Below are 18084 nucleotides of genomic sequence, written 5' to 3' on the forward strand. Positions count from 1 at the left end.
CAAACACCAACGTACCCTGTTAAGGGCTGGCGAGTGCTTGATGAGCATCAGTTTGGGATGTTTCGGTGACCGAACGTCACGTGCTAGTAAACACCGTGTGATAGTAAACGTTAGCTATGTACAGGTTTTTTAAAGCTTTATAACGCAAAAGCCATCTGGGCAAATTGTCTTGAAAACAGTAAAAGACCTTACCTGATTTAGTCTGTGCTCTATCAAATTTCAGCTTACGTGGAAGCTGGAGCTGCTCAAAGACAGCAGTCTTCAGAGGTTTGGTTTTTTACCATGGGTTTGCTTTCTTCCTATCTCGGTTTTGGAAACTGTTAGGCTTTCCACACCTCAAAACAATTAAAACTAAGGCAGTTGCCTGGCATGTGCCATTTAATTTGAACGGCTAAGTTTCAGCAACATAAAATAACAGAAAATACAGTTTTATAATAGAAACTGTTGAGTAACCTTCCTAGTAGACATTGCCATTCCCGCTTCAAGGATAAGGCATTTGTAGCAGGAACGTAATAACCGGTAATCGTTAGTGCAGCTATAGCGGTTTGAACCTCAAAGCATTTTCCAGATATCGAGGGCCCTGCAAGACCACTGTGACCTAGAGAAAAATGATTCCAAGGCTTACACAGTAGGTAATACTGAGATGCCAACTTGTTCAGTCACTGGAAACTCCTGGTAGATTTGGGAAAAGAAACTGGGGGTGAAATGTTGACCCCCGCTGGCGTCTGTGTAAGTTCTGCCGTCTGCTTCAGTAGTGCCAGGAGTTCATTTCCATAGGATATATAGAGCGTAAGGCAACATTCATAATCCATCTTATTTAATATGGAGTTTATTTAAAATATGTAAAATTCTAGAAACTTATGACTAATACATTAATTAAAGATATTTTGCAAAGTCCTGGCTGTGCTGAAGTCATCCATAGTGAGGCTTTTATTAAATTCAATAGATAGAAATTCATCTGATAAATAATATTAAAATCAAAATTGTACAAACTTAAAATGGAACAGTCCAATGTGTTGGGCTGAACCGTCTAAAAGCGCTTCGCTTCAAAGAAGGAAACTCCCAGTGCATGTGAAGGAGGAGGCTGGCAGTGGCCAGCGGGTGATGGAGCTGGGCTTCTGACCGCTGTGAGATGCTCACTTGTTCAGTGCTGGAGGCAAGAGACCCACACTGCCAGGCTGAGCCCTTCTGGCACCAAGCCCGCTGGTGAATGAAGAGACGCTTGTATAACCACAAGAGCACTTCTGCAAACGCTCAGCAATAGATTCATAATCCTTCAGTCATTAGAAGGCTGGCGTTTTCCAAGCTGACAGACCAATGCGTGTATCAGAGGGCAAACATAATGTTCTCAAAAGGATTAGTAGAGGGATTTCTTTTTCAAAGGCTGCGATATAATTTAAGACAGCCATACATGGGTGAGGGAGGTGTTGCATATACGAAACCTCAAAGGATGTAGAAGAGACCTGGACAGCAGTGCAACTTCCACTAGCGCTGAAACGATGCACGCGCAAAGCGAGAGCAGATACAGCATGAAGCATCCTCACTGCCGTTCCCTGAGCTGAGCTGCGCACAGCAGGAAAGGAACATCCAAAGCCTCCGATGTAATCCTAAACTGATTAAATCATAATATATTTACTTTCTACAATGCTGATGTGGTACAATGAAGAACATGGGTTCAATGTATACGGCCTGAGACAGAAATATCTTCCTGGCGGGGGAATTCACACAGGATATAGACGGGAAGGATATTGTCAATAAACTAGATGATAATAAAAAGTGATGCCTGGACCCTCTATCCTGTATAATTTTTTTTTATGAGAGTGGCCAAACTCAGATTGAAACAAATTATGAGTGAGGAAAGCGTATTCCTTCCAGTGGCAGCAAAGAAGGACATGGTTCAGTCCTGGTTCTCTTGAGACACAACCCTAATGCTTCGAGAATTTTATGTTCTGACATGAAGGGTTAAGATGAGCACATTCCCATGAGCAGGCTAGCTTACACAGCTTTTGGTAGGAGGCCACAGGGGTAGCTACCTACACGTGTTTTGGAATTTTTCCCTCTTCTTGCAGATGGCTGCCTTGCAGCCAGCCCGGGGCCAGCCTGCCGAGGCATGTCTGGAGACAAGCTCAAGCACCGACCGTCAGACTCGCAGCATTCTAAGCCCTGTCTGCAGGAGCCCACACACTGCCTAACGCGCTCTCTGCCCAGCACCTGGGACCACGCTGCACGGGGGTTTGCTTCTGGAGTAGCACCGTTAAAGACAGTTTATACATGTCCAAAATGATCCGATTCACTGTGAACTGGCTGTATAAAAGAAACATGTGCTAAGAGAAACATCCCCAGTGCATATTGGTCAGCTGCAGAGGGCCTTTGTCTGACCTTGGGCCTCAGGCTCTTTAAGTAAAGAAGGAAATCCAACACTGAACAAGCTGTCCTGCAGATCCATTCGTGGAGAAAGAGGTGGAGCAGGAAGATCTTCACCATTAGCAGACCCTGTAAAGAGAGGAGGACGGTATCTGGTAGCTCCTGCTCCCTTCTGAGGAGCAAGCCACTTTAAACAGGACAGTTGAAAGGAGGTGGAGAGTTGGCCTGTACCTCCGAAGCCTCCTCCTTCTCATACCAGCACAGCCAGCAGAGCTGGGGCAGGTGGACGAGCAGCCGTACCTCACTGGGTAGAGCAGAAGTCACGTTGCCTGTATTCAGGGAAGCGTGAGCCAACCCAAGGCATGCTTTTGGACACGCTGCCTGGAGCGGAGCGGTGCCGCGTAGCTCTGTAAATGGGGCGTAGAGGATGGTGAGCTGATGGGGTCTGGTCCCAGGGTCAGCAGCGGTCTTCTTATGTCCTTGGGCAATTGCTTCCACCTCCCAGCCTTCTGGAGGCCCGTGCTCCTGTCCCCAGTGGCGTGCCCACCGAGCAAGCCCCAGGCTTCAATAACTATCTGTTCTGTGTCTCGCTCTCCCCGCCTGCAAAATGGAAATACTGATTCAATTTGAGATCTACTGCTGCACATTAATTGGTACAGATGAGGTATTTATTATTACTGTTACTACCACGGCAAGTGCAGTGTCCAAATCTAAATGCACTTCTTCAGGATTTAGAGTACTATGGCTATAGGAGGGTTCACAGAAATGAAGTTTGGCTGAAATAACAGATGACTTGAAGTCACTGTTATTTAATGTATTACTGTACTCTGCCTCATAAAACAGTCCAAGAAAATCCTATTATCTGTCAAACCAACGTAATAAAAAAATTCCAGCCTAAATATAGTTGGGGTTTGACCACTCGAGATGCTGCTGGCCAGCATTTTAAGGCCTGAACTACCAGCCTCTTATGAACCGGGGCTGACTACATACCTTCGTTCTCTTTCAAAACCGTTTCAGCAAGTGTCACCACAACTCGGTAATTCTACATGTGAACAAGGGCCAAATTATATCTCTACCCTAGGCCTGAGATGTGCTGATCAGGCAGTGAACCAAGGGTTTTTATATACAGGTCACCAAATTTGATCAACAGCTGGTCTTTAAGGGAAGAGATCAAAACATGCACAACACAGTAATCAAGACCAGCTGTTTGTCTAAAAGACAAGCTCCAGCTCAGGCAGGAACTAATTAAGCAAAGTCTTACAAGCTGTGTTGTAAGGAAAACAGATGAAAAGATCACAACAGCCCCTCTGCTTTCTTTATTAAAAAAATATAACGAACCATTTGAAACAACCGACCACATTTTGGCTACAAATAGTTCAGTGAAATAAAACTTGGTGTTGGGTGCCCTGGTTAAAGATTTACTGGTGCAGCTTGCTGGCAGTAAGCTCAGTTTAAGGCAGTGTTGGAGGAACGCCAGACCTCTATACTGCATTCACCACGCGGCAGCTCCGAACCAAACTGTCACCGGCCAAAGGGAAGGCAGAGCCAGGAAATACTTTGGTTTGGGGTCCACAGGACCGCTCGCTCTTGAAGATGCCCCTTAGAGGGGAGCAATTTTTTTCGAGAGTGGTTGTCCCTGTGTATATTGTATCCTTAGGGTGTTAACTCCACCACTGCACTTCTTTCAGCAAGTCAACCTAAATACATAAAAAGCCTAGATGGGCAAAACGTTGTGCGAGATTCCTACCAGAGAAAAAGGACTGTTTTGGAGCCTTACCCTGCACTTTTAGGTGTGCTTTCAGGGTGTTCTCTGTGAAGTCCCATATGCAGGAAATACAGTCAGTCCAGGTAGTCACAGTCACTTGATGTATATGTATTCTAGCAGGTATATCCCATGCAAGGGATACAGCTTAGATTTGTGAATTGCATTGTATACTTTTGTCTTTTGATTTTGTGGTTTGGGAAGAATGAAAAATTACTTAGAACACACACTCTGTACACGAGATTGAAGTCTGATACGGTTTACTTCGTACGCTGTGATTTAAGGAGAATGTTACTTCTATACATGTGGGTATACGCTTGTGTACATCTGCATTTAATATATTTATCATGCATATTTTTGTCTGTATGTGTCACGAATATGGGTGACTTGTACCTTTTCTTAGACAAAGACTGATCGTGTTTCTGAATTTTTGATTGCAAATTCTATGCATGAGGTAAAAGGAAGAAGGAAACATGAAACCACAGCCAAAGAGGAGAAGAACCTCGACTCCAGCCAAACTCCGTGCTCCCTGCAGAGGTCTTAGATTGTTACATTTCTAACAGAAACTAATACCAAGTGAGTTTGTGAGCAGATACAAGGCAACTGCAAATGGAAAAGTCAGCATGGGAGGGGTTCTTCTATTCATATCAACTGAGAAAGAGTTTCAACTTCACAATATATTTTAAGGCGTGACAGGAAAATCTGAGTGAAACACTTGCAGAAGTTTATCAAAAAACAAATATCCCAAATTTAACTTTCGCTCTTTGTTGATATTGTGCATTTCCCTTTCCCAGTACTTGTATAATTATGAGTAACTCATTCAACCCCTGATCCTACAGACCAAGATTAAACACTGAAAGAGGGTTTAATCCATGTTAAGAATTAAATCCACATTTCTCTGGCTCATGTCTGAATCAGCCCTGTTTGCAGTGGAGCTTCAACCCGAACACCAAACCAACAGATTCATCTTCAGCCTGAGCCACCAAGCTGCCGAGCAGCAGATTTCAAAGCAATTAAGTTCAGCTTCCCTGACGCTTCTGGTACTGAACAAGCAAAACCATGAATGCAAACCCTGTTTTTTCTGAATGCTTCAAGGCAGAGAGAGAGGGGGGAAGGTTGTGGAATAAATGGATCTGTTTCTTTTCCATTTCTGTCGATCTGGTAACATTTTGGATGTTTGGCAAAAGCTTTGTTAACTTATGGCTGAATATTCCATTTCGTAAGAAGTTTGAGGCAAGAGGGCTCTGTGCAGATGATGGCGGCTTTGGAGCATCTTTGTGCACTCTGCATGTTATTGTGGATACAGGTGTTTTCCTGAGCAGCAGTGGCAAGATGCTCAAGGTAACCCTTCAGTCCCTGATACTAGTCTGAGTTTTCTGCTCTAAGTCTTGCTACAGACGCCTGAGGTGTTTAGCAGGGCACGGAGTGAAGCCGAAGGCATTGTGTTTCCTAGTTGTACTTTTTTTTTTTTTTTTCCATAGGAAAATTCATCTCTGGTGCAGCATCTGCTTCTTAACAAGGCAACGTCTTGTTTTCCTGCCAACACATCATGAAACTTAAAGACATTTTAATCACGGGAATAGCTTTTCTGCTGCTAGTGACTCATCACTTAGTGCTCAGAACCAGGGGCCTTGGTTCAGCTAAAACACGGTGGCCGGTGAAGGCAATCTGACGAATTAAATGATGGATGTACTTGATTACAGGGGGTACGTTCAAATCGTATTACATATTCTATACAATTTCAAGCAACGGTTAACTTTAGTATAGAACAAAAGCACAAACAGAAGTTGAATTGGCAAAACTAATTGGAAGAGGAGAGGAAAAACATCCAGACGGTCTCAGAGGCCGGCACCCTCCACTCCAGAATTGGCTCCCTGGGGCGACGCAGCCGGGTGCAGGCTGAGGGCCGGCAGGCTTCTGCCGGCAGGACCTGTTTGGCCGGTCCGGTTTGCAGAGGGGGTGCGAGCGGAGCAAGCCGCCTTCTTTAGGGTCGGCTGCCCGAGCCGTGCGCCCAGAACTGTCCAGCACCCCCGCGCTGCCGAGAGATGCGCGTAGGGCCGGGGCGACGGCTGCGGCTGGCGGAGCATCCCAGCCGCGGCGTACTCTGTCTTCGTGCTTTCCACAGAGAGGGGTGAGGCTGAGTCAGCGTCGTGCCAAGCCGAAGGCGAGGGGGAATCAACGTGGCCTGGATGCGGCTTAGGTGGGACTTCGCCTGCAGGCTCGGGGCAGAAAGAAACGGAACGGGGTGAGGGAGGAGGGGGGGACCCGGTCGGGTGCGGGCGGGAGGGATGCTGCTGGTGGTGCTGGTGCGGGGGGGACGGCTGGTGGCGGTGGCTGGGGGCTGGCCGCGCTGGCGGTGCGGCTGCCGGTGCCCGCGCACCCCGCGGCGGCTGCCGGACTACGAGTCCCAGCGTGCCCGGCAGGGCAGGGGCCGCGGTGCGCAGCCGCCGCGCCGGGCACCCACCTGCCGCCGCCGGCGCCGGGCTTGGGGCGCGGAGGGGCGCGCGGCCGGCGGGCGGCGCTGGGCGAGGGCGCGGAGGGGCGCGCAGGCGGCTGGCGGCGAGGGCCGGCCCCACGGCGGGGTAAGGCGGCGAGCCGGGGCCGGGACCGGGGGGCCGGGCGGGCCGCCCGCCCGCCCGCCCGCCCGCTGGGGCGTCGCCCGCGGGCCAGCCCGGGCGGGCGGCGGCTCCGCGGGGCTCCGCGCACTGCGGCGCGGAGCGGGGCGGGAGGCGCGGCGGGGCGGCGGCGGCGGCGGCGGCGGCCTGTGGCGGAGCATCCCCGGCGCGGGCCAGCCCAGCCCAGCTCAGCCCGGCCCGGCCCGGTCCGGACATCCTCCTCGGTGTCTGCGGAGCGGCGGGGCTCGCCCGGGCGGCCCCGAAAGGTCCGGGGCTGCGGCGGTGCGCGGAGCGCCCGTCCCCCTTCTGCCGCCTTAATAGCGCGTTTGGCGAGGGAGGAGTGCCTGCGGGTTTATTTCCATGTGCTCGCATCCTTTATATCAGGCGATAAACGACCAAAATTCGACGAAGCAGCTTAATAAAATAGGAGGAGAAGGCATTTTTGGCAACGGAGACGAGCTGTCTCTCGCTAGAGATCTCGTGGCTTTTGTATGGCAGAAACGCAGCAGGACCGACGGAGGGTGGTTGTCCTCCGCTGCCGCGGAGCGGGTCGGAATAAATGCACCGGTGACAGGTTCAGGAACAGGGTCCGGATTTAGTCACATTTAGTAACGTTTCCAAGCTCTCGATGAGCGAAAATGGTCCTCAAAACCTGCACGTTGGCGTTCGGTACCACACGTGCTCTATTTCGTCGCCTTCCGAATACAAAATTATCAGGGTGGCCCTCTGCTAATTCAAGGGGGTTTGCTTTGATGGAAGCTTTGGGGGAATTTCTTTTGCCAGAGTGAAAAGCCACGGCTGATCAATGAGAAACATGTAGAGAAATCAGAGGACTGTAACACCAAAAAATAAATGAAAACTGATTAGATTCCTTTGACCACCCTGAGCTTAGGAGTAACGCAAACTTAGGAAAAAAACCCACTGTAACATCATTAATGATTAAACAAACTCAGAAATGTGTCAATATCAAATAGCAACTTAAAAATAATTGGAAGAAGTGATGATATTTTTGTACTGTGTAGATCTATGCTTTTGAAAGTGTGTAGTAGAGGAAGACTTCAGTAAGTTATCGAGTTGCATATTTGTAGTAAATAGGTGCCGTCTTTCAATTTCTTATCGTAGGAAAGCTTTTCTTTAACTGATTAGTCTCAAAAATTGTCCTTGAACTTCCTCTGTTCTGCCCTCCACTTTTGGAGATAGGAACATGTAATGGGAAAGAAACACCTGGGACCAACTGGCCTAATACTGCAGGCATCGCATCCTCTTAATTCCTTCTGAGGGACAGAATTATTAGAAAAATGAACTCAAATTCAGGGATGTATGAAGGTGTCTCACTGAATTGTACTAATGATATTACAATCTTTTCTGCATTATTCTGCACCCATTTGCTATCTGATAGACTCTCTGCCTTTGCTGTGGTGCTGTATGCTGTGCAGCAATTAACTAGCTTCCATGAGATCTCTCTCTCTCTCTCGATATATATATATATTTAACTTTTTACCACTATGTGAAAAATGAAGAAGGTTATGTGAGTCATTTTAGTGACTTTGCCGACTTAAACTCTCTATGGATCTTTTCTCCCATTCACCTAGCTTGGTTGGATTTGTCTGAACCTAGACGGTAGCCTCTCTCATCTTGACAATCTAAGTAATTTTGTTCAAAATGGTGCACTTTGCTCTCCCTTCACATAACTTTTCTTCCTTCCCCATATTACTATTTCCCATGTCTTTACAACTTCTGGCAAGCAATGTTTATGCATTTCTGCTGTTATTAATCTGCTCTAGGGCTTTTTTGTAGCATTCCTAAGCTAGTGAAACTCATAGTTTGATGTCTTCCTGTGACTGAGTATCCTTTTGGCTGAGGCTGTGGTAGCTGTGCTGGGTTTTGCATTGCGAGGCGCCAGGTAGCATCCTGTAGCCACGTGTATTTGCACATGGTAGGTTAGTACCATGGTGAATGCATACATTCTGTTCACTGATCATAGCACACAAGTGTAGCAGTGGCTTCTGTTTAACAGTGGAGTTTGGTCATCATCATTTGGTGCCACAGAAATCTATAAACTTAGTTTTTAAATCTTTCTTTATTAGGGTTATTTCAAGGAACGGCTGGGTCTGAAGGTCCAGCTGCTGTTCTAAAATAGGGAAATCTGAGAAGAGCGGTGACAAAAAGGTAGCACACTGTTTGCTATCTGTTGGCAGCACAGGTGGAACGATGCTTTTGTTACTATTACCCAGTGTCCTTTTTTCCTATTGATGTTTCCAACATGTGAAAAACAAACATCAGTGTTGTCTTTTCCAGGGCTGGTCTGATCTATTTTGTTGTAAAAATAAAAAGTCTATTTCCAGGTACAATTCCTTCTCCTATTTATTTTTTTCAGCTATCAGGATGTGGACATCATGGATGGTTTCTGGCTTCGGTTTACAGCTAAAATGCAAAAAACATAGGTAGTTACAATGTCTCTGTACATCGTAAGGAGAAAAAAACAGCTTAGGGAAGATGCAAAAAGAGGGTTTTTTAGAAGTTATTGAACAGTGATCATTATTAAGGATCATAGTTCTGCAGTCAGTAGTATATGCTCTTAATCCAGCCTTTGGTTCTCTCTCTGCTGTGTTTTCACTTGGCGTATATTGCTCATTTAAAAGATCCACTTAAATGAACGAGACTGTCCACGGAAGAAGGGACCCATAGCCAAAGGAAAAGCTGTCCAGCGCTTGATGCTTGGAAGACAGTTCAATTCCTTGTCTTGCCACAGATTTTCCATTTGACCTCAAACAAGGCATTTCCTTCCTCTGACAGGACAGGGAGGTCGAGAGGCTCTCGTGTGGCTGATGGTGTTTAAGGCACCACAACAGCTGGTTCCATGTAAACGTGATCGAACAGTGAGGATATCAGAACCTGGCCTTTGGCTTCCAGAGGATGCCTTTTTACAAAGGTGCAGATAATTCATACCCCAATGTATGCTTTGCTTTGCATTCATGGTAGATGTGCTGGTGACAAGAACTACAATTCTTTACACGACACAAAATCCGGGAGACTGAACTGGATGAAGACACCGTCTTGTAAACATCACAGCTATTCCTGTAATGTGCATGATATAGAAACTGATTCATCCATGTTCATCTGGGGACCACAGAGCCGTGGGCTGCTGTGTCACAAGACTGGGAGCATGTATGCTCCAGGGCAGTGCTCATCAGGGGAGGTACAACCTCTTGTTCCAAGGTAGATCAGCACCTGCCTACTGCTGAATCAAACCGGCAGAGTCTCGTAGTTACTGAAAGAGGTTAAAATATCACTGGTGCCCCGCGGAAAGTAATGAGGCTGTTTTCTTCCAGTTGCTCTCAAATGGGCGCTTATACTGTCACTGGTAACACTGATCAGCGTCATTACTGATAGGCTCAGTCAGTTGTGATATTAAGTCTTAACCTGGGGGACCGTCAGTCAACCACCACGGGTACAGCTCAGCAGCAGGCGTTTCTGTTCACGTCGGAGCTGAAGCTTACAGATGACGAATTGTGGGTGGAGCTGCCATTTCATAGTCCATTTTGTTTGTATAAAAAGACTCTGCTCTCCAGGATTTTCAGCCTAGCACTTCACACCGCCCTCAGTTTCAGACAGTAACTATGTTATGTTTTTGTTTTAGAAAAACTAATCAACCTTGCATGGATTTCAAATAATGACTTGACTTCTAAAGATGGAAGAAACCTACCTTTCAGTTCCACAAAGTTACTAGTTGCAATGAGCAGAAATAGAAGATGGTTGCTTCGTTATTTTATAAATAAACTTTATCCCTCTAAAAGCAGGAGAGACGACAGGCAGATAGGTCTCTCTGGTCTTTTCCATTTCCCATACTTGATGCATCTGACATGGTGTCAGAGCACCATACACGGTCGTGCTAATATCTGTAATGCTTATACCCTCTTCCTGTATGAGTGATTTAAAGGTTGCTATTTTTAAGTAAAACTGGCTTAAATCATCGTATGGTCACTATATAATTAGTCATATTTTTTGTACGGAAACAATTCTAGTGGTTATGATCTAAAAATGTGATGATACCTAGAAACAGGTTATAAATTCATCAGGCATTGTAAAGAAATCTACTTCCTTCCCAGGACTTAGTTTCATGTTTTGAATGGTTATGAATAATACCACTAGTGTTATTTTAGAAACAATCAGAAATTAGTTATATAATAACTTTATTCTGCATCAGTGCGAGAAGCATTAAAGTTTTGTCTTTCTTTAATCACTGGTGAAAAACCTTTCATGTTATCTGAATCAAAGGGAGTATTTCCCTTTATGTCTTCTATAAATAACGGTACATTCATATGGATAATTTTGCAATACACATGATGGTTATTTTCTTATAAAGGGCACGCTTGAACTCCCATTAAAGTGAATTGATGTCTCGCATTTTATTTGCATCGGAGTTGTCAATCCCTCAGTAAAGAAGCCAACTCTAATGTAACCTACAGAGTGGCATAAGCATTACCGAGGTTCAGAAAGGCTCATCCAGTTATGAAGTGGAGTTTCTGATCACTGAGTGATTATCCTAAAGGTTCAGGCCTAGTCTAATATTAGGACAACGTAATTGTTAATTATTTATCAGTCTCTATATGGGACTAAACCAGTTGCTAGGAACAGAACGTGAAATAACCCTACATTAGCCCTGGGGAAAATCAGCATTTTAAATATACAGGGATTTTTAAGGATCCTTTGCTACAGTATGACAAAAGATGGCAAACTGGGCTGGGAATTGAAGAGGTTTGGCCACGTCATTACTCAGCCAGAGCCAGCCCTGAGCTCGGTGCCATGTGCAGCTGAGTGTGCTCCTCTGCCAGCCCCAGAGACACCCTCTCGAAGGACCCTGTTCTACAAATCCTAAAACAGGTTATTTGCTTTGATCCATCAAGTGATCATGCTGTGTCCTGGATGGAAAGGGTTGGAAAAGGTGGCTAAACCAGAGCAGTTCAGTGCTCCTGATGTCACAAGTTCTTCAGAAGTTTTTTGGAGGAAACAGGCAGAAAAGTTGGGGGGTTCTAGAAGACCAAATGCTTTTCTACAGATCTCTTCCATTTTCTACCTATGTGAGTTTCTTTCACGTGTCTACTGTCTCTATCTACATCAGAACCTGTGGCTAATATCATTTTCATCATATGCACAAAATATCAGTTTCATAATGCTTCACTGTATGTTCCTATCACATGTCTGTGCTGTGCTGACCCTAATGCGTCCTTTCTAGCTTTTCTGAGATTTCTGAACCTCCTAGTTCAAAACCAAGAAGAAATTTTATACCACAAAACACGATCTCTGAGTATGCATCTCCATATGTTCATGGTTAGAAAGTACCTATTGGTCTTGCTTTTTAAGTATAAAAATAAAAAAGGAACCTTATTTATATGTCAAATAATGGAATATTTATAATTTTAAAAAAATTTTTTTTTTTTTTTTTAAGCTTGAACTTTGAACAGCCCAGCTTTATTTTTCATAGCAGTTCCTGGACAACAGAGAGGTCCCCAGTCTGGCACTGGACTAAGTGTATTGGTGGGAGCACTCCATTGCCTGGACGGTGTGGGCAATCACCTCCTACTGAGCATCTGCTTGTGTTGCACAAACACTGCTCTTAATCATAACGGCCCCAATCCTATTTATTTGGTCCAGTATCAATTTAACTTGGGATTTATTCCACCTGTTTCTTATTTTCATGTTTAGCTACTTGAGACTATTTAAAGAAAGGGAAGAATTTTTCCACACTTACAGGTCAGTTTCACAACTATATTTCAAAACACAAATATCCACCAGTGTGGATATGTAGATAAATAGTTTAAAATAGATCGTGCATCATGATTTCCTTTCTGAACACCAGTTGCCATGATTTGGAAAAGTGAGAACAATTTCTTAAATCTGATTATAAAAAAAGATCTTTTTTCTATAAAAATGCAAGGAACTTTATTGGATTATTTCCCATTCAGCGCATCTCTTTTTACATCATAAATGCACGTTGCCATGCAGCTTCGGTCTTAGCTTGTACACGCTATCAAAAGCTAGAAATTCACATTGTCTGTTTTAGAGTATTCTCATCTCTGCAGGACCCCAGAGACATTATGTTTTTCTAGGTGTATAGCCTGTGTTTTAGACAGCATGAGTGACCCGATGTGCCTTTGTAGCTGCTGGTCCACAGAAGGTTCTATAGTTCAGGTTGTTCCAGCGCTTCTCAAGGGATCCAAGCAAATGTGTGTGGGACCCTTCTGACATTGATTAATTCAGCAGAGGACTCATTCCATCTCAGAAAGAAATATCTGGATCAGCAGCAGAAAATTATGACAGTGTTATGGTATCAGCAGAAACTACCGCCTAGCTACTCTAGAAAGCCCATTCAGTAGTGTATAAGGATTATAACCAAAAAGTACTTATGCAACACAGCAAAGGATAGAGGAGTTATGTCACAGCAGGTGTTGACTACATAGAGCAATAATGATTTTATGCAGGCTGACTAATGACATCCTTTTTGTCTTTGAAAACATATTTTGAACCCTGATGTTGACAGGCATGGGTGAAAAAGCTGCCCCAAATAAAACAAAAGTATGTGTTTCTTCCTTTAGAAGGAATCAAAGATAAAACTATAGCAATGGAGTCTTTGAAGCTCACTGCAAAACATCTGTGCTCCACAAAGATTTAAAAGTAGCACATGGTTAGCAGAAATGCTACCTCTTACAGTTCTGCACTATCCTGGTTAAGCATAGATCTCACCTGTTGGGCATCTAACAGCATGCTTTGCTCTTTAACAGTGGCTGTTTGAACCCATGGTAAACTGTGATGCTCCGTATTGAAACTAAATGGAAAAAAACAGATGGGGTTTGTGCTCCTTCTTGTTCCTTACTCTCTCGTTGTTCACTCTTCCCAGTAAGTGTGAAGGGAAGCTCCATGGTCTTACCCACGGTCCCTCATTCTGCTTCCCTCAGTGTCCGTAATGCAGTGTAACACTCAACAGCGTATCGTCTCTGCAATTAGATTGAACATCTCCTTTCTACTGTATGACACCTGATCTGCTTTTGTACGCTCAAAATAACGGTAGCTAGGAGCTACTGGTTGGTTAGTTAGGTTTGCTTTTTTAACTGATTAAATTTTTCCCACAGTAATCACAACAAAGAAAATCCAGTGGGTATAATCTGTAAAAAGTAAACAGTATGTGTACACTCAGGAAAGTCAAACCACAACAAGAAGCAGCACAGACAGCATATGGCCCTGTTTACATACACAAAATTAACAGTATGAAATCCAATTAGGAAGACGGAGATCGTAATCATCATATTAGACAGCAATTTCCAGAGTATGTGAACTTGAGACCTCAGCATTTCCTTCCCAGCCTGAACGATGCTGAATTGTTAGATTTATGTCATTCCCTTGGTTTCCGATAATGGGATTGTGGTGAAAGGTCAATAGAGAGCACGAAGCCAGGACGTGAACGATTGGTGTTTCAACGGAGCTTTCAGTAGCCTGTACAGCAGGGCGCAAGCTCCAGAAAAGCTTTACTGCTTACAGGGATTGTGGACAAAGAAATTCCCTAAGCGGTGTCTTCTGCTTTTGTTCAGTCATAGACGGGTAGGATTCAGCTGTGAAAGGGAAAACGTCAAGGGAGTTTGTTGCAAATGGATGCGTGCAAGAAAAGCACGATTTCAAGCTCTTCCGTGCACTGCTAATCTAACAAGGGTTGTCCAACACGGTGCTTCTTGCCATGAGAGACGTTAGACTGATACATCTTTAATATCTGGGTTTATATTTCTCTTTGGGTATCTCTGCTGCATATGGTCAAGTACCTTCTCTTCCTAATAACCAATATTGAAAACTGTCACCTGTTGAAAAGTGTCTCCTGGCACATCTTCCCTTTATGGCTGAGCACTTAGGTAATTCACAAAGAAACAGGAATGTCTGGAACACACAAATCATACTCTGCAGTAATTACCCATTAGCAGCCGGGTTCAACTTTGCAAACCTTTTCACAAAAGCCGTTACCTACATGGTCTTGCTGATACCAGTAGAACAATTCCTAGCTGCGTTCCCTGATGGGAATCGTGCAGTGCCGTACAACCGAGGGAGGGGTACTGGTACCAGGCATCCTGCCCCACAGAAGTGCTGAACCTCAGCCAGGGAAACTGTTACGTACTCTTACTACTTACTTTTCCAGCAATATTTAATTAACCTAACCTTGGGATTACGTTTCTGTCTTTTCCAGGGATGCGATTAAACTCTAATAAAATAACCATTTAAACTGTTAAAAAGAGTTTTAAAAAGCTCTAATCCCCTCAAAGAAATTTTTCAGCCCGGTTAATGACTGCTAGCTGAAATGTTACATTTTTAATGAGTTTATCTAAAGAAACTTAGGGAAGGCGCCTGATGCCTTAGTACAGAAATGTTGTGTTGCGGCTGAATTTGTTTTTACAGTTTAAACAAATATACTTACCAGTTTTAAATAAAATGTTTTCATTATCTAACAAGTAGTTTTGGTAACAAATTATATTAATTAAACGTATAGAGAACTAGTGCTCTCTTTAGGCACCAAGTACACAAAAACATTAGCCCTTTTGGACTTTTTTTGCCAAAATATCTTTCACAGTCATTGCATATGATAGAATTTTCATAATATAAGAATTTTTCACAACTGCTGTAACTTTGTGGAACATCAGATGCTGACTAACTTCCTAAAAGAAACTCACAGTTTAAAGAGCAGTTGAATTCTACCATGACATTTGGCATAGCTTGACAATGATGTCGTGCTGTGCAAACAGGGACAACAAATAGAGCAGTAATAAGGAAAAAAATGAGAGTGTATCAGGAAATAATGCTTTTTCTTGGAATAGGATGTTTAAGTGTTTCAAGTCAAGGCTTATCATGCCTTGCAGTATTCATAGAATTTGAGATTTCTCCAATTTGTAATTCTACTAATTATTCTCTTCCCTTTCTATAGGCTGCTGATTTCTAGCCTTTTCGATAAACAGAAAAATGAGATATGTTTTAATATTTAGTATTTTAATAGTGAAACTCGAAGTAAATGCAACATTCTCATTTGGATTTTGAGTAAAAGAAAAATAAAGATCAGGCTTCCAGCTCATATCAAGAGCAATAGAACCTGCATGGATTTTGTTAGCTTATGACAGCTAAGGACCTGGCCAAAGGAAATCGGAGTTTGGGTTGATACGTAAGCCAGATGTAGGTGCCAGTTGGCTGGTTTCCATATCAACCATAACTTTGAAATTTGTGAATGCAGAAAGTCAGCTGTAAAACTGCACAGCTAGCTATGTAATTCGGAGAGCTCTGGTGCTGGCGTGGGAAACTGGGCAGACTTGGGAGGGCCTGGAGCACTCTTGAAGTCCCCAGCTAATGCTGTTTCTGATCATAGATTAATTCTCTTTCATTCCATCCATTTACAGGCAGATTCTGGCTCTAGAATTGGTTCTGGACAGGAAAAAAAGAGCGAGTAAAGAGAGTCCTTCGTCATGTGACGAATTATATGACAATGACTACTGTGGCCATGCAAATAACACTTTCTTGTTACTGATGGTTGGGATCATCTGACCAGGAACCACTTTCAAGTCTTAAAACTGAAAAGAGTTTGTGAAGTACTAAGTCCATATTTTTTTCATGACCGTGTTTTGAACACCTGCAGGTGCCCTATGCAGCAGACTAATTTACAGATGATCTTTTGAGCTGTAAGTAGCATATCCTCACTGCAAGAATTATTTTGATGATAAGTGCTATCATTTGGAGCCAAAGATTTTGAAATAAGCCTACCAACCAGCATACTTTAAAGCAGCTTAGGTAACCAGAATGTATCAAAAAGCCAGCCAAGACCATGTGGGTAAGCCTTCAGCCCTCAGCAAAGCTGGGATAAGACAGAATACCTCAAGGCTTAACATTTTGTTTCTTGTTTGTCAGCGTTGGACTGTTTTCTGTGACTCTACAGCCTTCCTCTGCCTTTAGCCAAAAGAACAAGCAGATACTGCTGTTTCTAAGCAAATTAAATAAAACAGGTTTATCTCTCTGGAAAAGGATAAGTTCCCAATGTTTTTTCTTATCTGTGTCTCAAAGCTTCTCTTTGCCACTGCACCCACGAGGTTCCCAAGCGTTCTGTACCCCTCCTTGCTATTCCTTGGCTACTGCTGCACAGGCAGCCCCAGCGCTTCCCACAGCCCCTCCGCTGAGCCAGGACATCTTGCTGCTTTGTTTTCATTAACAAAGTGTAAATGTGATTCTCAGCATGAGGGCTTTCTAGGACTATGTCAGCTAAACGGAGATACTCATAATGCTTTATTGTTAACAGTGAGCCAAGCTGCAAGAAGCTCAGTACTCCTGGATGGTTGGAGTCTTGACGAGCGGCATCAGTCGAGCAGTGCAGCAGGAGCCATGTCTCTGCCCTTCCGAAAAGAGTTGGAGAAATATAAGAATATCAATGAAGATGAAATACTCAGCAAACTCTCAGAGGATGAACTGAAACAGCTAGAACATGTTCTCGATGACCTCGATCCTGAGGTTAGTGATGGGGGCCAGGGGCATCATAGTTCAAAAGCGGCCTATTATAAATGTCACATACTGCAGCATTTTATATTTGGATTCCGTTACAGTAGAGGCAGTGTACCCTAGAGTATGAGCAGCCCAGCTAGGGACATTTTGGTTTTATTCCTGCCGTGATGTGCTACTTGCTTTTGTACCAGTCACGGTGCCCTTTCTCTATCCCTTGTCTATTTAGACATGAGCTTGTCTGCAGTCTAAATCTTTAATCATGTTTGTACACTGCAGCACGATGAGAAGATTTTTATGGCTGCTATTTCTGAGCACAGCAATAAACAAACAAACATAATGTGTGTTTGTGAAGATCAGATCTTTTGAACTTCTGAAATCTGTTGACTATGTCATTCAGCGCAGATATTTTTAGCTGAAGAGAATATATTTAGGCATGATTGAGAAAAAATAAGATTCAGCTACACAACTGTCATTTTCTAGAGAGCAAGGATAATTTGGATATTTGAAGACACTCTCACAAAGAATTTAAAGATCTCTGGCCTGGGAACCACTTGGTCCTACAATAACAAGGTTACAGTCACAAGCGTGCTGGATGGGAGTTCTGACTGTAACTGCCCCAAAACCTTCCAGACTGATGTAGGAGTTTGAAAACTGGCAGGTAAACTGGCAGATAAAATCTGTTCGCTCTGGAGACAAAATAAATTTGAAAAAACACAATAGATTTATAGCTTCTAGTTCTATAGCACAAATTTAGCTGGAAGTCAAGGGTGGTCTTTACCGTTCTCTCCCTCCATGTTGCCACTTCCCTCACTACTACCACTTCTACAGTGC

The 18084-nt window shown here is 43.9% G+C and overlaps 1 protein-coding gene across 2 annotated transcripts in view; it reads left to right on the forward strand.

Annotated features, from left to right (window-relative positions):
• Window positions 1-6168: 6168 nt before the first annotated feature.
• The window catches only part of LOC104321566 (tropomodulin-2), a 36994-nt gene continuing 25078 nt past the window's right edge, over window positions 6169-18084 (forward strand). The window contains exons 1-2 of one of the 2 annotated variants that reach the window (XM_069798241.1): window positions 6169-6326; window positions 17054-17262. In XM_069798241.1, the coding sequence (XP_069654342.1) occupies window positions 17137-17262 (126 nt within the window). In that variant the 5' untranslated portion in view covers window positions 6169-6326; window positions 17054-17136. Of the gene's footprint in view, window positions 6327-6582; window positions 6709-17053; window positions 17263-18084 lie in introns of those variants that run through there. The other variant, XM_069798240.1, reaches the window with a different exon arrangement.

The sequence above is a fragment of the Haliaeetus albicilla genome, chromosome 12 (genome assembly GCF_947461875.1).
Source record: "Haliaeetus albicilla chromosome 12, bHalAlb1.1, whole genome shotgun sequence".
Taxonomy (NCBI): Eukaryota; Metazoa; Chordata; class Aves; order Accipitriformes; family Accipitridae; genus Haliaeetus; species Haliaeetus albicilla.